At 36.9% G+C, this 18,956-nt stretch overlaps 1 protein-coding gene and 1 long non-coding RNA gene across 3 annotated transcripts; both read left to right on the forward strand.

The window, feature by feature from the left end:
• Window positions 1-5,566: 5,566 nt before the first annotated feature.
• Window positions 5,567-16,329, forward strand: LOC107564674 (FERM domain-containing protein 6-like). Its single transcript, XM_016249809.1, has 11 exons — window positions 5,567-5,728; window positions 6,073-6,149; window positions 9,296-9,476; window positions 9,841-9,996; window positions 10,566-10,631; window positions 12,961-13,029; window positions 13,228-13,402; window positions 14,037-14,306; window positions 14,640-14,747; window positions 15,766-15,833; window positions 15,914-16,329. The coding sequence occupies exons 1-11, from the start codon at window positions 5,567-5,569 to the stop codon at window positions 16,163-16,165; spliced, it is 1,584 nt and encodes a 527-aa protein (XP_016105295.1). The 3' UTR covers window positions 16,166-16,329.
• A 38-nt stretch (window positions 16,330-16,367) lies between these two features.
• On the forward strand, window positions 16,368-18,370 carry LOC107564675 (uncharacterized). 2 transcript variants are annotated; one of them, XR_001606268.1, is made up of 3 exons: window positions 16,368-16,417; window positions 16,498-16,998; window positions 17,361-18,370. It is a non-coding gene; the product is annotated as an uncharacterized lncRNA (long non-coding RNA). The 2 variants fall into 2 exon arrangements; XR_001606269.1 differs by lacking the exon at window positions 17,361-18,370 and having other exon boundaries at window positions 16,498-17,350.
• The last annotated feature ends 586 nt before the right edge of the window (window positions 18,371-18,956 follow it).

Genomic DNA, 18,956 nt, shown 5'->3' on the forward strand with positions numbered 1-18,956 from the left:
AATCGATACTTTAGTTGATATGATGCTTCTCTATTCTTTTATGAAGACTGAAATTGAAGCTTGTAATTGAACTGAAGATGTGGTTGCTGGCAAACCCTCTCTCTGACCTCCTGGGACTGTTTGTGGAGGTGTTCAGGTCTCATTCACTTTCAGGTTAAACAAACAGGACTGTGGGTTTTGAGTTGGTTTTTGGTTGGAAGTGTCAACTGCCATTGAATTTATTTATCTTCTTGTTGTTCGAGTTTCTTGACATCTCTCTAAATAAATTATGAGCAGTTTGACAATGTCTGGTGCTGATTTACTGCTGATATGTACATGATATTGGCAAATACAATTGGGATGTAAATATATCAGGGTTTATAAATAAGATGCCCAGATGATCTGGGCAAAAACATGTAAGTTTCAAGGCCAGTCTGGTTTTCTTACAACTATTGATCATGTCCTTGGGTTTTATGGCATTCAGACTTATACAACTGGTTTTGTTTGAAGTACTGGGCATTGATCTGCAGTTTCTGATTTTAAAATGGTACCATGGTTAACTAGCTGTTTGTTGGCTAGTTTAGATTAGGCTTTGTCAAAAATATGAGAAGAGTTGTGATAGTCTTGGAAGCATCAAACAAGTAAGTAATGTTTTGCGCAGAATGCCATCCAACAAAAGCGTGTATGAACGGAGAGATGATGCTTAATCTTAATTGAACAAAATAATTTAAAAATGCTGAATTATTGACCTGGATGATGTATTAGTCTATATATATACAGTTCTTGCATGTTGTATTTTACTTCATTACACCTTTGAAATTACATCATTAGAGGTGTGTAGTTCACTCAGTGTCTGTTTCTGGTGTTGTTCCCAGTAAGTCAAAAGCGATGATGACTGTCATTCTTTTGTGAAACTCAAAAGGCAGAACAACTTTAGTCAACCTTCATTGTCATTGTATGGAAAAAATATGCAATAAAAAGAAATGTGACTGTCATTAACTTTCTGCCTAACATCTCCTGTAGCGTTCCATAGAAGTCAAACAGGTTTAGAACAACATGAGTAAGTTACGACAGAATCTTCGTTTTTGGGTGAACTATTCCATTAACATCATATCTCAGTCTTTAACTGTACTTCCATTATCTTTTACTGTCAGGGAGACTAAAATGTGTTTATTGTTTCTGTATACCTTGTATAAAATGAGACAAAATCCATGGATCAAAATAAAGAAATCAGGACAAGCAGCTGGATTCCCCTGAGGATGTAGCGGTTAACAGTAGCCTAATGTCTTGATTCACAGGTGTGGACTGACATTACTGTGGCTCCGAATCACCCGAAGTTAAACACTCCCCTGTAAACACAGTGTGAGAGAGAAACAGCATTAATACAGCCAATAGCTAATTAATCTAGAAAGAGTTTATTTCTTCATCTGAACAGATCTCAAGAAATTTAGCATTACATCACTTACTCACCAATGGATCCTCTACAGTGAATGAATGCCATCTGAATGTGTTTTCAAACAGCTGATAAAAAACATCACAATCATCCAAGTAATCCACACGACTCCAACCCATCAATTAACGTCTTGAAAGCTGAAAAGCTGCATGTTTGTAAGAAAAAAAAAGCTTTGACTCCAACCAAAATACTGTCCATAATCCATAATATGCTTCCTCCAGTGAAAAAGTCCATTCCCTGTAGTCCTCTCACATCAACATCCACAAGCATATTTGTTAAGAACTATTTTGCACTAAAAACACTGTGTGATCTGTGCATATTTATCTTCTGATTCAGACAAGACCACCTTTTCACTGGAGAAAGCAATATTATGGATAGAGGACTGGTAGTTTAACCTGGAGCCTTAGTTTAAACTTAACTTCTTAATTATGGATTTTTTTTTTACAAACATGAAGCTTTTGACTTCACAAGATGTTAATGGACTGAAGTCGTGTGGATTACTGTGATGTTTTTAAGGCATCCATTCACTGCAAAAGATCCATTGTTGAGAAAGTGATGTGATGCTAAATTTTTCCAAATCTGTTCCCATAAAAAAACTAATTCATCTATAGCCTTGATAGCCTGAGGGTGAGGGCACTTTGCTAGAACACCTGTGTAAAAATAATTTTCGTTTAAAAGTAATGACAAAGATTGCAATTACATTCATTCATTTTAAGTGTCCAAATACATTTTTGCGGTCACTGTACAGCATTATAGAATGGGTAGTAGTTGGAACTGTAATGGAAATACAGTTAAAAAAAGTAACGAATATGTCCTTTTAAGGGTTCTGTTCCAGTGACAAGCTGTTGTACCCCAAAAGGTGCAATTTTGGCCCCTTATTTCCTGTATATAGCCTATACATCCACAACAATTTCTGAAACCAGACAACCCTATTATTTGTATGGCATCACATAAAAAAGGTCTAAATCCTTAGTCTGGGGCCGTGGAAAACAATTAAAGGTTCTCTCTTGCACTGCACCTTTCCCTTTTCTTCATTTTCCCCAAAATATCTGTGTCCACCTCGTTGAAAACAACCACCTGATTTCAATTTGTTAGCACAGAATGTTATTTATCTTAAAATGACTTAAATACCCTAGATTTAACAAACCTATATACCTAAATATTATAGAAACTTTTATTTTGCAAGGATGCTTTAAATTGATCAAAAGTGATAATAAAGACATTTATAATGTTACAAAAGACTTCTATTTCAGATAAATGCTTTTCTTCTGAACCTTCTATTCATCAAAGAAACCTGAAAAAATATCTAATCTGTTTTCAACATAATATTAATAATAATAATAATAATAATAATAATTAAAAAAATAAATGTTTTTTGAACAGCAAATCAGAATATTATAATGATTTCTGAAGGATCATGTGACACTGAAGACTGGAGTAATGATGCTAAAAATTCAGCTTTGAAATCACAGGAATAAATTACATTGTACAATATATTAAAATAGAAATAAAAATATTTCGCAATATTACTGTTTTTGCTGTATTTTGGATCAAATAAATGAAGGCTTGGTGAGCAGAAGAGACTTCTTTAAAAAAAAACATTAAAATATAACTGATCAAAACCTTTTGACTAGTGTATTAAAACACAATTTCTAAAGTGCCTAAATGTCAAAATTAGTACAATATATTTGTTGAAAGTCTAATACACTATTGAATTATTAGGCTTTGAGCCTGTTACTCATATTATTTTTGTGTTGCTGTCTGCTCTAGCTCCTTCCCTCCCTGTACAATAAATCCATGTGAATATCTGTCTGCAAAATTTATTTTATGTAACTTTACAATTGATATTGATGTCCTTTAGCACAGCATTCTTCTGAATGATGATAATAATGGGGTGCTACAGATACTAGCAGTTTAATACTCAACTAGGTTAATAAAGACAAAACTGTCTAGCGTATTTACAGATGAAACTGACCTGCACTCATGTAACTTTACAATTGATATTGATGTCCTTTAGCACAGCATTCTTCTGAATGATGATAATAATGGGGTGCTACAGATACTAGCAGTTTAATACTCAACTAGGTTAATAAAGACAAAACTGTCTAGCGTATTTACAGATGAAACTGACCTGCACTCGAAGCCCTGAACAGGTCAGTGATGTTGCTACATTTCACTGCTTCTTCTGTCCGCTTTCGCTCTTCAATCGAGTCCCACGCATCGGTTCTGTTCGGAACTGTTTGATAGAAGCACGGAACACACGTGAGCTGATTCGTATTGCGCAGCGCTGACAGTCAAGACTAACCAATTTATGATTTATTAGGCCTATCGATTTATTATCGAATGAAAAAAATCGGAAATGATCACTTTGGTACATTGAGAAGGCATAAATATAAAATATTAATAATAATAATAACAAACAAAATAAATAAATTGGGACATCGGGCCAAATTAGCCGCCAGGCCGGGGCTGAACAGGACAATGTTGAAGTTTTGGGTTCACTAAAAAATTAGAGCAGGTGGAAATTGAAGGTCCACAAACATGATAACATCACCCAATAATACTCACCACAGGATCTGCAAGACTCACTGCAAGTTTAGCATTAATTTAATTATTACATAATTGTGTTTATATAATCAACTCAACTGGGCTCAACTGGGCAGATTGTGCAATGTAATGAGCTTTTATTGCATGATTGAACTGGGGGACAAGATTGTATGAAATACGAGAGCAGGATAAAACCTCATATTCCACCACAGACCTCATCAACATTTCTGGACAGTCTAGACATTTTAATTACCCCAGTGTTTCTTTTTTGCCTTATTTTGTGTCTTGAAATATGAGAAATATGAGTGCTATTACTTTCAAACATATGATCTCCACCTGGCAGATGATAAGATGGGCATAAAACCCTATACACTTACATTGAAGGAGAGTCTGGTTTGTTTGTGTTCTTTTGCAGATAATCAAAATGAAGGAGCCAATACCTGTGAGCAAAGCATCTTGAAGAAGATTTTTATTTCAAATAAATGCTGTTCGTTTGAACTTTCTATTCATCAAAGAATCCTGAAAAAATGTATCATGGTTTCCACAAAAAATATTAAGTAGCATAACTGTTTTCAACATTGATAATAATAAGAAATGTTTCCTGAGCAGCACGTCAGCATTTTAGAATGATTTCTGAAGGATCATGTGACACTGAAGACTGGAGTAATGATGCTGAAAATTCAGCTTTGCCATCACAGAAATAAATTACATTATAAAATAATATATTCAAGTAGCATACATTTATTTCGAACTGCAATAATATTTCACATTATTATGGTTTTACTATATTTTTAATCAAATAAATGCAGCCTTTGTGAGACTTCTTTTAAAAACATAAAAAAATCGTAATCATTCCAACCTTTTGACCAGAAGTGTATATATAATGGACTATATTATGAATGTAATAGAGTATAAATATATGTGTATGATACCTTACATATACATATTTTTTAAATAAAAATTACTTAAATGTATCAATTGTTTATTTTACAAATATATGAAGAAATAATAATCATCCTAATTCTAATAATAATGCAATATTTGTTCTTTATATAAATTATAAAACTATTTTTAAATCATGTTACTTGAAATTGTGTAAAGTAATGTAATGATTTGCATTTTAGATGCTGTCAGTGCATTGATATTGTACATTATAGTGTCTATCCAAATGTAAGATAATGGATGTGTGCTGCTATCTATACTTTACATACAAATACTAAAGATGTCACATTGACAAATCAAATAAATCACATGGACCAGTTGGATGTGCTAACATTCTAGGAAATAAAATCCATTTCTTGGTTTTAGCTAAATCTTCTTTAATTTTTCTATTGTGACATTTATTTAAACCATCTTAATTCCATTATTGCACAAGCTCCCTTTTAGAAGTGTTTCCATGATTTACTCAAAGTGCTAGAATTCTTTTGCAATCGCAGATCGCTCTGGCATGAGACTGCTTGTTTTTACTGGGGTAAGTTTTGTCTGCGGTTGGGGCTGTTGCATACCGGGGCCTGCGTTCACCAATGGCTCAACGGGTCTTTTCATTCCAGCCGTCTCCCTAATTGAGGTCATTGTTGGGCAGATTTCATGCATGAATTCATGATGCCATTGTTTGCATGCCGAGAGCATTTACACTTGCTTCCTGTGTGTTCTTTCTGGACTGTTTTAGACAATGAGCACATCTTTCTGGACTTGGAAGAGAAACTTGCCAAGTACTTCCCTAAGGAATGGAAACAGGACTCAGGGAAGGTGAGCATAACAGGGTCCTCCATCATTAACACTATAAAAAAGTACCAAAAAGTATAAACAACTATGGCATTATCATCATGGTAGTACCATGGTGTTCTTTTACATTAGATGTAAATACCATGGTTCATCAATGTGATAATCATATAAATATAAATAGCGTTGTGATTCTACTCATTCCATCACAGTATCACTGTACCATGTCCTCCATCTTCCCTGTGGTAATCAGGGCGGTTACAGTATGATAGTAAAGATAAATACTAGTAGGCCGGTCGGGATGTGGGAGTGACTTCATAATGAGGGGGTTGCCACAGTAACCTAGTCAAGCCTGTTCTTTCTCTCAGCAGGGGTCACAGAGGAGGTCAATCCCTCCCCTGCTCTGTCTGAAGGTCCAGTACTATGTGGAGAACGGCAGACTCATCTGGTAAGAAACGGGCCAGAGATTCCCGAATGTTTGAAGGGAGGAACCCTCTCATTGGCCTCTTTCCTTCATTAGTTTTAATCCTCCGGGGGGTGAGGCCAGTTTGAGTGGGCTTGTGGTCTTGGTTTTTATGTGGTCTATCTTTGAAAGCTGTTTTTATTAGGAAGAATTTCCCTCCCTCATCTGGGTGTGGTGTCACTGAAAACTGCTCATAATGAAACTCAGCCTAACTTTAGATTTTATTAAATGAGTGGAGGATTTTGAAGATAGACTGAAGATAGACTTTCACTAAATTCCTTTTTAAATTAATTTTTATGTGTCGTATTTAGTTTTGCGTGATTAATATAGTTCACCTAAAATTAGAAAATGATGGTAGAATTTACTTTTATTTTATTCTATTTTAAAATCTTAAGTTAGGCTTGATGTGAATTCTTAGAAACATTTCATTTAAAAAAAAAAAATTCTGTTTGATATACAATACCTTTTAAAAATTTAGGCGCCGTTTTAATGCTTTTGTAAGAAGTCTCATGCTCACCAAGGCTGTTAAAGGGTCATGAAACCCCAGAAACTTTTTCTGAGATTTTAGCAGAGGTGTTTGTGTTGCACATCATAGAAGACAATGATAGCATCCGATAATTTTAACTTTTGGAGAAAACTGGTTAATTTTAAAGGAGTCATATGATGCGATTTCAATTTTTCATTTCTCTTTGGAGTGTTACAAGCTCTTGGTGCATAAAGAAGATCTGTAAAGTCTCAAATCCAAAGAGATATCCTTTATAAAAGTTAAGACTTGTCCACGCCCTCCTAAAATGCCTCGTTTAAACACGCCCCCACATGTCCACATCACTGTGTGGGAAGATTTGCATAATACCGCTCAAATGTTCATGCTAAGAAAGAAGGCGTAACTTTTATTCTCGCTGTAGTATTATTGCCGCCGCCATGTTGTGGAGATGCTGTGTGTTTCATTGTGAAAGCGAAACTACTTTGTTTGGCCTTCCAAAAGAGGACGATATCCGCTTCCTCATGCCTAGAGCTGATCCGTGCTGGTCGCTGAGGACGCTCCTAGTTCTAACATTGTCAGCTTGGCATTGAAAATGGCCAACATGTGACCGAAACGTTTGCCTTGTTTCATTCAGTAAATTGCTTATATTGTTTTCATCTCGCTTGTGACTCTTTGACGTGTGAGTGTGCAGACTTTTTTCAAGCTCTTCACCTTTGGGAAACTTTTTTTTTTAAGTTGAAATTTTGAAGGCGCGGTGAGTCTCTGGATGCTTCTCGGTCACTGAGGAAATACATCAACTTCGCGCTGTCAATCGCCGGATCGGCTTTCACTGATGGTTGCCGCAAGCGTCCTTTGTCGAATCCGCCGGGCGCCGCTCACTCAAGCCGCTGTGTGTTTCGTTGTGAAAGGGAAACTACTTTGTTTGGCCTTCCAAAAGAGGACATGTTTCTATAAAGTGGGGCAGTTCCAACTTTGCAAGGACAGTCTGGCGCTTCTGACTCACAGCTTGTAAGTACGTTTTTTATATTTAAAGAATTTGCCACTGATGATTCAAACGCGAGTTTGAGCAGTGTAGAGTAGCGCTTGCTGTTTGTCAATTCTCCGATCACAAATGCAGACATGGTTTTATGTTTACGCGGTGCAATATGCAATGCAAAGCGTAAAAACACAGTATAAGTTATTATTATCAGTAATTATGTCTCCACTGGATGCTACAAATTCCTCGTTTGTAATGGGTTTTATTGGTTTTGTCGTGTGGGAAGATTTGCATAATACCGCTCAAATGTTCATGCTAAGAAAGAAGGCGTAACTTTTATTCTCGCTGTAGTATTATTGCCGCCGCCATGTTGTGGAGATGCTGTGTGTTTCATTGTGAAAGCGAAACTACTTTGTTTGGCCTTCCAAAAGAGGACGATATCCGCTTCCTCATGCCTAGAGCTGATCCGTGCTGGTCGCTGAGGACGCTCCTAGTTCTAACATTGTCAGCTTGGCATTGAAAATGGCCAACATGTGACCGAAACGTTTGCCTTGTTTCATTCAGTAAATTGCTTATATTGTTTTCATCTCGCTTGTGACTCTTTGACGTGACACTGGATAGCTGGCCAATCAGAGCACACCTCGCTTTTCAGAACAATGAGCTTTGTAAAAATTGACGCGTTTCAGAAAGGCGGGGCATAGAGGAGAAACAATAATGTACATTATGTGGAAAATATGTGTTTTTTTAACCTTAAACCACATAAACACATTTCATTACACCAAATACACAAAATAATGTTCTTTTTAGCAACATCATATGACCCCTTTAAGCTTTTTTGCGCTATTTTCTTCTTCCGGGTTTAAAATCTACATGGTGTTGACGTCACAATTTGTGACGTGGCAATGGAATATAGTACATCGATGACGCGGTGTCTATTAAATTATTCATGAGACTGCGTGTTCTTATCCTATGAGAATATGCTTTGCTTAATTATTCACAACAGCATACATGTGTTGATTTGCTATGACAGACGTTTCAGACTGTGAGATGACATCGCGCACATTAACTGAGAGAAACGTTCATGGATCGAAGAGTGTTTGTTTTTGCTTTGTAATAAGAGTTCGGCACAAACGCGATTCATTCACTTGGTCAGCATAATCGTTTTTACAGCTCTGTGACACAACCCATCAAAAGGCTTATATAAACACCACAGAATAAGCCTTAAAAGTTCTCAGAGGTGCAACAGCGCGTTTATATAAATGTTTTCGATGCAGAGTGGAGGGGGTTTCATGAGCCTTTAACAGTAATAATGTGAAATATTACAATAAAAAAACACTTTCTATTTTAATATACTTTTAAATGTAATTTATTTCTGTGATGGTAAAGCTGAATTTTCAGCATCATTACTCCAGTCTTCAGTGTCACATGATCCTTCAGAAATCAAATACGCTGATTTGCTGCTCAAGAAACATTTCTTATTATTAGCAATGTTGAAAACAGTTGTGCTGCTTAATATTTTTGTGGAAACAGTGATACATTTTTTAAGGATTCTTTAATGAATAGAAAGTTCAAAAGAACAGGATTTATTTGGAATAGAGTTATAAATAGAAAATAATTCTTACCAAAAATTGATATTCATATTTTTCTCATACACTTTTTCTATGTTCTCAGTGAGCGTAAAGCAAGAAAACTGTACTACTATGATCTACGGGAACGTGTCCTGCGCTCAGAATGCCGACAGCAGGAGGAAGTGTATTTCCAGCTGGCAGGATACGCCCTACAGGCCGATCACTCCGACCACAGTCAGGGACATGCTGCGTATTTCCAACCCAAAGAATACTTTCCACCCTGGGTAAATCTTCATTAGAGTGTATAAAATACAATCACATACATTTGCATCCAACCAGGCAGTGCTTACTTACTTACTCGTAGTAAGATTTGTTTTAAGTTGAAAAGTCCAGAATTTGTTGTATTTTGGATGCTTGTATGCTGGTATCCTCACCAGGGTTTTTAAATAACAAGACTTTCTTGGACAACCAGCTTCACCAGAAGGCCATGCTGAATGACTAGCATTTTTTGAAAAGCACCAAACCAGCAAATTCTTGTTGTGTTTTTACAGCAGGGGTTTGATTAAAGTTTTTGTGAGTCTAATAAAGCATGGTGAGAGCCCACACTCATTTCATAATCACGCATGACCCGTGTCTGCTCTCTTATAGATAATTGCGAAGCGTGGCAATGACTACCTGCTGTGTCATGGGCCCAAGGTTCATAAAGAGCTGTGGGGGATGTCCTCACGTGACGCTATCCTGCTCTTTATCAGAGAATCTTGCCGTCTGGAGGATGTTCCAGTCACCTTTTATCGCCTACAGAAGGTCAGAAGTCAAGCACGGTTATCAGAATGTCTTTCTGTAGGTCAAGACATTCTCAGCTGTGGAATGTAGGGAGGTTTTGAAAATATTTCCATCAACGTAGAAGTTAAAGGTGAAGTAATGTCTGCACTACTAGTGGCACCTGATGGAACTGCATTCTGCTTGATTGAGTAATATTACAACAGCAGCTCAACCAATGCTAGAATGATTTCTGAAGGATCACGTGACACTGAAGACTGTAGAAAAGGTTTCTGAAAATGTATCATAACAGGAATTTTAAATTGTAACAGTTATTTTAGATATTAGATATTATTTAGTTATATTTTAATATCACTGTGCATTTGATCAAATAAATGCAGCCTTGGTGAGCATAAGAAACTTATATATATAAAAAAAAAAATCTTACTGACCCCAAACTTTCAGTTTTGTGTGTGCATATAATATAGATTTGAATAATTGTATTCATATGTAATATAATTAGTATTTTTAATGTCAAAATTATTATTGTTTTGTATATATGCAATATTAGATATTATTAAGTGTGTTAATAAGCCTGTGTCTCTTTCCTGTAGGACAAGAAAGAAGAGAAAGGTTCAGCACTCCTTGGACTCACTCTACGAGGAATGCAAGTGTATCAGGTGTGTGTATCAGAATGCGTGAGGCATTTTTCTTTCCACTACAAATAGGGAAAACCCCTTCTTGTATATAATTTGCTGCAGTGCAAAAAAACTGGACACAGCAACATCACAACAGTAGTTGTTGCACATCACATTAAATCGACAGCCCTCATTGAAAATTATGAACTTGTGGTTGCTTTTTGCTGCAAAGCATGTGTGAACAGCCTACTTTGTTGTGCAGTCCTTGTGTTTTCTCTTTGAGCCGGTGCCAATCACAATGATTGAGCTCCAGATAGGCCTGACTGGAATGCATATATTAGACGGTTCAGTCCATAAACAGGGATTTGGAGTGCATGCCTTTCCCCTGAGCCCTCTGATCTGCCCGTTAAAGCGTCCGGGGTTGGATTAAACTGAGGGCCCTGTGTCTAAGAGATCAAAGACCCAGTGTGGTGAGGCCCTGACCCCAACCTTAAATGGGCTCCCCTTCTGCATTGATAAAGAACAGGATTTATATTTTACTCCTTTCTCACACTGCCAAATAAGCTTATATTACAAACGATCTAACAAATGATTTGTGGAAGTGAGTTTTGTAGCAAGTAGGGTTTGGAGATCTGATTGTTGGTCTATTTAAAAAAAAACTACTGGAACTGAGGCCCTGTTTACACTAGTGCGTTTTCGTTTTAAAACGGCGTTTTAAAATGAAAACGATCCTCGTCTACACTTGCGTTTTCACTACGTTTCAGAAACGATCTCCGTCCACACTACACAACCGAAAACGCATGTCACATGACCATTCATGCAGGTACAACAATGAGCATGATGTTATTGTTTACACGGTCATCAAGGATACGCAGAGAGAATGTTGGCAGCCACACCATCGTTTTAAAAAGTCTCCGTTTTGGTCCGTTTACACTGAAATGCAACCCTGGGGTTTTCAAACTAAAACGGGGTCTGTAGTGTTTTCGAAAGTCTCCGTTTTCGAGGGACGAAAATGCTGAAGTAGAGTAAACGACAGGCGTAACCGTAGCAAAAGTTATGCGTTTTAAAACGAAAACGCACTAGTGTAAACTTAGCCTGAATCATTTTGGTTGGAATGAACCGTGTATTATTTGTATTAGAATAACAAATTATAAAATTCTATAAAAATGTTGTGTGTACTTAAAGTGTTAGTTTACCCAAAAATGAAAATTAGGTTGTGTTTTACTCACCCCCGAGGCATCCTAGGTGTATATGACGTTCTTCTTTCAGACGAATCCAGTCGGAGTTATATTAAAAATTGTCCTGGCTATTCCAAGCTCTATCGTTGCAGTCAGTGGGTGATGCAGGGTTTCAGTCCAAAAGAAGTGAAATAAAAAGCGCCCATCCATAAAAAAAAGTGTCTCACACGGCTCCGGGGGTGAAGCAGTCCCGGGCGGATGACGTATGAGGTCAGCACTGCGCATGCGCCCCTCAGAATTGATGAATGCGGAAGCGCAGGGGAGAGATCAAAACAAAACAACGGTCACTAATTATAAGCACAAAACAAGGATTTGTAAAGAAGAATGTCAGAGGATTTCGATATAAGCCATGAGGAGACTGGTTTTCCTTCGCTAAAGTAAGGAAACTTTGCTTCCTTTGCTCCTGTTAACAAACGTTGGTTTTAACGAGACTCACCAGCGCATGCGCAATGCTGACCTCATATGTCATCCGCCCGGAGCTGTATCCGTGTACAACTGTTGACGCATGCTAGATTAAAGTCATTATTACGTTTGAATATGGATATTTTTCTTACAAAAATGCATCGATTTGCTACAGGAGGCCTTTGTTCACCCCCCGGAGCCGTGTGAGACACTTTTTTTTATGGATGGGTGCTGAAGCACTGCAACACCCGCTGAGTGCAACGATAGAGCTTGGAATAGCCAGGACAATTTTTAATATAACTCCGACTGGATTCGTCTGAAAGAAGAAAGTCATATACACCTAGGATGCCTCGGGGGGTGAGTAAAAGACAACCTAATTTTCATTTTTGGGTGAACTAATCCTTTAAGGCACAGTTTTTCTAATATAAATATTAATATTTGTTATCTAATATAAATATTATTGTAAAATCAAAATAAAAAAAAATAAAAAATCTAAATGCTCTTAAGTTTTTTTTAAATAAATAAAACTAATATTTTTATTGCATTTATTAAGTACATAATTAGCACCAATTATTTTGATTTCTCAAAAGTAATAAAATAATCTGTAATGGAATCATAAAGGAACCTGAACCATTCAGAATCTGAGCAATTTCATTTTCTAACAATTCCCATTTTTACTTGTGAGTTGACCATTTCATGTGACAGAGGCCTTTTTTTTCTTTATTTTGCAGGAGGTGAACAATGTGCGTGATCTGCTGTATGACTTCCCCTGGTTTCACGTGGGACGACTCACTTTTCTGGTAACATTTAATGTTACGGCTTTTTACATTATTAGATCACACCAGACCTCACTGTTTCTCCCTCATTCCAAGTCATTTTGGGTTGGTTTATCTGAACTCCATGAAGTGATTTGAATTGTGGTGCTTGATCACCTGCTCTGACATTAAAAGTTACTTTTTACAAATACAGAGGTTCTGTCTTCTGTCTTCTCTGCACAGGGGAAGAAGTTTGAGATCCAGCCCGATGGTTTGCCCTCTGCGAGAAAGCTGGTGTACTACACGGGTTCGGCTTTTCGTTCCCGACATCTTCTGCTGCATTTAAGTTCCTGTCACCGATTGTACCTCAGTTTGCAACCTGCGCTCAAACACCTGCGGCAGCTTGAGGAGTCAGAGGGTGTGTGTCCACACAATATTCATCTACAGGCCCTACATGCTTGCTTTTGTAGTATGATTTTGTTTCCCCCTTGTTTGTAGTATGTTTTGTTTCTGATGCGATACTTCAAAATTCACATAAAAACAGAGTGATGGAAACATAGCTAGTGACCTTTGGCTTCTTGATCACAATATTTGAATCAAGCATTTTTTCTAAAGCTGCTTTGAAATGATTTGTATTGTGAAAAGCACTATACAAGTAAATATAATTTAAATTGAAAAATAAGGTGACCAGATTTTTTTAAATGGAAACTGAGGACATAATAAAATAATAAATAATAAAATGTATTATATAATAAACATAAAATATATATAAAAAATAGTAACTGTTGCAAACAGCAAAAAATTCAAAACAGTATTATAACAAAATGATGACTTTACAAAACCACCAAAACCAGGACTGTCCCCGGAAAACCGACGTCTGGTCACCCTATTGAAATATACAGTTTATTAATATTTTTCCCCATTAATTTTGGTTGAAATAAGACCTGGATATGTTAAAGTGTTTGTTAGAATCAGCCTTATTAGTCACAGAATTATTGTACCACATCGGGCTGTTTTTGACAAAACATTATTTTCTCCATCTTCGGATCCAGAGAAGAAGAGGTACCGTGAATCGTACATCAGTGATGAGCTAGACCTGGATCAGCCGTGCAGCGAGGGCAGTCCCCGTCTGTCTCGACACTCCACCAGCAGCTCTGGCATTGAGGCGGACACCAGGCAACACAGCGTCTCCGTAGAGATGGTTTCCATGGAGGAGAAGGAAAAGTCCTTCATCTCTGCTGTCAGTCACGGCTCCTCACACACCTCTGACATCGACACGAGCAGCAAAGCTCAGACTGATGAAGACGAGTGGCAGGAGGAAGGTGAGGATCAAACAACTTTAGTGATATTTAATAAAATACTTTTGCAGATGTTTTGCAACAGTATAAAATGTCCCGCTCATCAATTTGACATGGTGTGCTGACAGATAGACATGGCTGGGATTCCTTGCATATGTAATGCTAGAAAGATGTAGGTGAAGCTATAGAGGTTGTTCTGAAGTTATTTAGTCTATTTGCTCAGCCAGCTTGACTTGCAAAATATCACGTTCGCACTGACAATGAAAGACAAAATGTTTTGTCACCACGTTAGATTTTTGACAAGGTTAAGTACAGAATAGCCCATGATGGACAGTTTGTGATGAAATCTCAATGTAGATTTGCAGGATGTGGTGAAGGAGCCCGGGGAGGTCTCTGTGGACGACCCTGTGGATATCTTGCGATTGGTTGACTGTCCCACCATCCAATCAGACACTGAATTTAAAGGTGATGACTCACAAAACAATCCGAATTAGGTCACTTTCAAACAATTCCACATCTGACACATCCAGTCTGAAAACTGATCTACATTATTTGATCTGTTTCTGATTCATTTGTAACCAATTCTTTCATTTTTTATTTTTCATTGTTGCGTAACATAAAAATAAAGTTACTAACATGGAGAAAGTGCTTGCATACCACTACTGGCAAGTGAGCGACTAGTGCAAGATTAATATAATTATATAGAATAATTTATTATGGTGCTGATTATTATTATATATTTTATATGATTATATTATGATATATTTTAATTGTATGATTTATATATAATATTATTTAGCAATTGTCATGCGATTAATGTTTATTTGCTATTAATGCTTTTGAAAGAACTCTAAAACCAAGTGCTTATCAAGGCTGAAGTTTTTTGATAAAAATACAGTAAAAACAGTGAAAACAGTGTAAAATATTACAATTAAAAATAGCTGTATTCCTTTTGTGATATATTTTGAAATGTAATTTATTCCTGTGATGCAAAGCTGAATTTTCAGCAGCCATTACTCCAGTCTTCAGTGTCACATGATCCTTCAGAAATCATTCTAATATGCTGATTTTATTACTTAATAAATTATTATTTTTATTTATTTAAAACAGATGTGCTGCTAAATATTTTTGTGGAAACCATGATACTTTTTAAAAAATGTTTATAAAGATTTTCAAGACAGCTTTAAAAAAAAAAAAAATTTGTAACGATATATAAGTCTTGTCTGTCACTTGATCAATTGAATTCATCCTTGCTGAATAAAAGTATTAATTTATTTCCTAAACTTTTGAACGGCAATGTATAAATTGAATGTAAACAGATGGGACCAGAAATCAGTGTGTCAGAATATTGTATCTGTGCATTAGGTCTTAAAGCATAAATGTAGTTTTTTGACAATTTTGAAATACAGTAAATCAATATTTTGCCTGTAGTCTTTGATGAGAATATAAATCTGATCCTGTTTACTGTAACATCTGTTTCCAGGTCTACAAATGAGTTCAGTTACAGGGAACGATCAAATGGACCATTGTGATCCAGATAGCATGAAACAGGTTTGCCATCTCTGTCTTCTTCAGTCTTTCACTTTTCATTCCTTCATCATGTCACTAATTGCTCTCATCACCCATTACAGGTTTCCAATCAGAAGGGTCGTAACCCGGCCGACCGCTACAGTCTGAGCCTGGACGACGTGCGACTGTATTCCCCCCTTCTCCCTCTGGGAACGGCATCGGTTCCAGACACATCCGTCAGCTACACGTTTGGGCTTCCGCACTCCTCAACCAGTCCATGTCCAGACAGTACTTCATTCTGTGTCCAGCGCTCCACGAACTGCCTATCTCTGGACCTGCTGGATGATAACCAGTTGCTGGAGCTTGTCCTTTAAGAAACTGAGAAGACTGCAGATTCCTGTTGTCTTGTCATTAAACCGGACAGAAAAAAAAGACAAAACTGAGGCATGAACAGGACACATTTTTAGCAGGAATTTCATTAAAACTCAACCAATGTGTTTCTTCAGGAGAGTATGAACAAATGTTTTTTAAATTTTTTTTTTTACCAATCTTCGGTAGAATGTAGAATTTTGTGTATTACAGGGAACGATCAAATGGACCATTGTGATCCAGATAGCATGAAACAGGTTTGCCATCTCTGTCTTCTTCAGTCTTTCACTTTTCATTCCTTCATCATGTCACTAATTGCTCTCATCACCCATTACAGGTTTCCAATCAGAAGGGTCGTAACCCGGCCGACCGCTACAGTCTGAGCCTGGACGACGTGCGACTGTATTCCCCCCTTCTCCCTCTGGGAACGGCATCGGTTCCAGACACATCCGTCAGCTACACGTTTGGGCTTCCGCACTCCTCAACGAGTCCATGTCCAGACAGTACTTCATTCTGTGTCCAGCGCTCCACGAACTGCCTATCTCTGGACCTGCTGGATGATAACCAGTTGCTGGAGCTTGTCCTTTAAGAAACTGAGAAGACTGCAGCTTCCTGTTGTCTTGTCATTAAACCGGACAGAAAAAAAAAGACAAAACTGAGGCATGAACAGGACACATTTTTAGCAGGAATTTCATTAAAACTCAACCAATGTGTTTCTTCAGGAGAGTATGAACAAATGTTTTCAAAAAATTTTTTTTTACCAATCTTCGGTAGAATGTAGAATTTTGTGTTGAACATTCTACAGAACGTGTTAATGAGTAACCTTAAGTGAAGCAAGGTATTACTACACTAACATTGGTCCTTGATAAAATGACTTTATAAAACCTTCTCTTCCAAGTAAATTCCACAATAAGCAACAGGAGTCATCGCCCACAGTGAACCTTCATTGGTCCAAATCCTGTTCTGCTTGGCACTTTCACATTCAGGACAGACAAATTACTTGTTGGTTCACATCTTCTTAGGACATGTTGTAACATGTTATGCTACAAATATTGTTTAGGGAAAGAAACTTTGGACCTCTGAATTTCACATTTGTTCTAAGATGGCTTGAGAATGTCAAAATTGGAGGAACATTCTCTGAATTACATTATGAAAACAGATAGACGCTACCAGAAAATCCACTGAGTGCAGTGAAGCAAGGTATTACTACACTAACATTGGTCCTTGATAAAATGACTTTATAAAACCTTCTCTTCCAAGTAAATTCCACAATAAGCAACAGGAGTCATCGCCCACAGTGAACCTTCATTGGTCCAAATCCTGTTCTGCTTGGCAGAACTGTATATTAAACTACAAAACTAAACACTTTCACATTCAGGACAGACAAATTACTTGTTGGTTCACATCTTCTTAGGACATGTTGTAACATGTTATGCTACAAATATTGTTTAGGGAAAGAAACTTTGGACCTCTGAATTTCACATTTGCTCTAAGATGGCTTGAGAATGTCAAAATTGGAGGAACATTCTCTGAATTACATTATGAAAACAGATAGACACTACCAGAAAATCCACTGAGTGCCCAAAAACAAGTCCTGTACTCATGCAATAAAATGCCATGCAAGACTTTTAACTTGGGACTGAGTTTGTCTGGCTAATCAATATCAGTGTGCTTAATCAATATCAAATACGATACAATAATTCACATTCTCTGTCTTTTTCGGTCATGATAAGGCACTGAACCTGCACCACCTGTTCTCCTGTTTCACATAATAATTGTGTACAGACAATACTCATGTTCCCAACTTACAAAGCATGTGTGAACCCGCTTAAACCAGCAATTGGAACCAAGTTAAAAGGTCAAACCAAAATATTCCATGTCTGTTTTCTATTAGAGCTAACCACTGGTTTAATATAATGTCACATAGATCTTTACTACACAAGTCATGTTGAACTGAGTTGAACTTTTAAGAACAAGAACAAAGACAGACAGGTTCGCTGTATATAGAGCCGTGTTTGTTTTGTTCTGAATACATGGAGCTCTTTTGTTTTCGATAATTACAAAACTCACATCAAGCCCTCAGAGGTTGTGTATATAATGGTGGGTGTCATTTCTTCATCGATGTATTGTAAACACACATATTAAAAGCATACTCATATACAGTGTTGGGGAAAGTTACTTTTAAAAGTAATGCATTGCAATGTTGCGTTACTCCCTAAAAAAGTAACTAATTACGTTACTTAGTTACTTTTTATGGAAAGAAATGCGTTATTTTTGCATTACTTTTTAAATCTCGGCAGGGCTTGCTTGTTTGGTTTTAATATAAAAAGTTCTATTTTTGGCAAATATAAAAGCCCTTTCACACCAAAAGCCTCAGGCTGAAGGAAATGTAAATTCACGTCTGTACAGTAGAATTCAGAAGAAGAAAGGTCAACACTCTTCAGCAATAAAATAAAGAACAAATGTTAGTTTGTCTAGAGTAATTTTTGCTTAGTATGAACTGGATCATCGAAGGTCAGCAGCAAAGACACTGGTTAATAAAATGGGATTAAATACATAAAGCATATTTGTATTGTTTAACATATTTAATTATTGCATCATATTCTGAGTTGTTTTTATTAATTTTATTATTTTTGAGGAAAACTTGTTTTTTTTGTGAGTGAGTGAGATGAATTAATGCATGTTCACATTTAGTCTAGAACTAAAGTAACATCTTCCTCCCGATTTCTCTCAACATGGGGACAGGAGAGCTTTCAATCAATAAATGGGGGGGGGGGGGGGGGGGGGGGCGGGGGG

Source organism: Sinocyclocheilus grahami, unplaced genomic scaffold, assembly GCF_001515645.1.
Source record: "Sinocyclocheilus grahami isolate Dianchi unplaced genomic scaffold, SAMN03320097.WGS_v1.1 scaffold955.1, whole genome shotgun sequence".
In the NCBI taxonomy this organism is placed as follows: domain Eukaryota; kingdom Metazoa; phylum Chordata; class Actinopteri; order Cypriniformes; family Cyprinidae; genus Sinocyclocheilus; species Sinocyclocheilus grahami.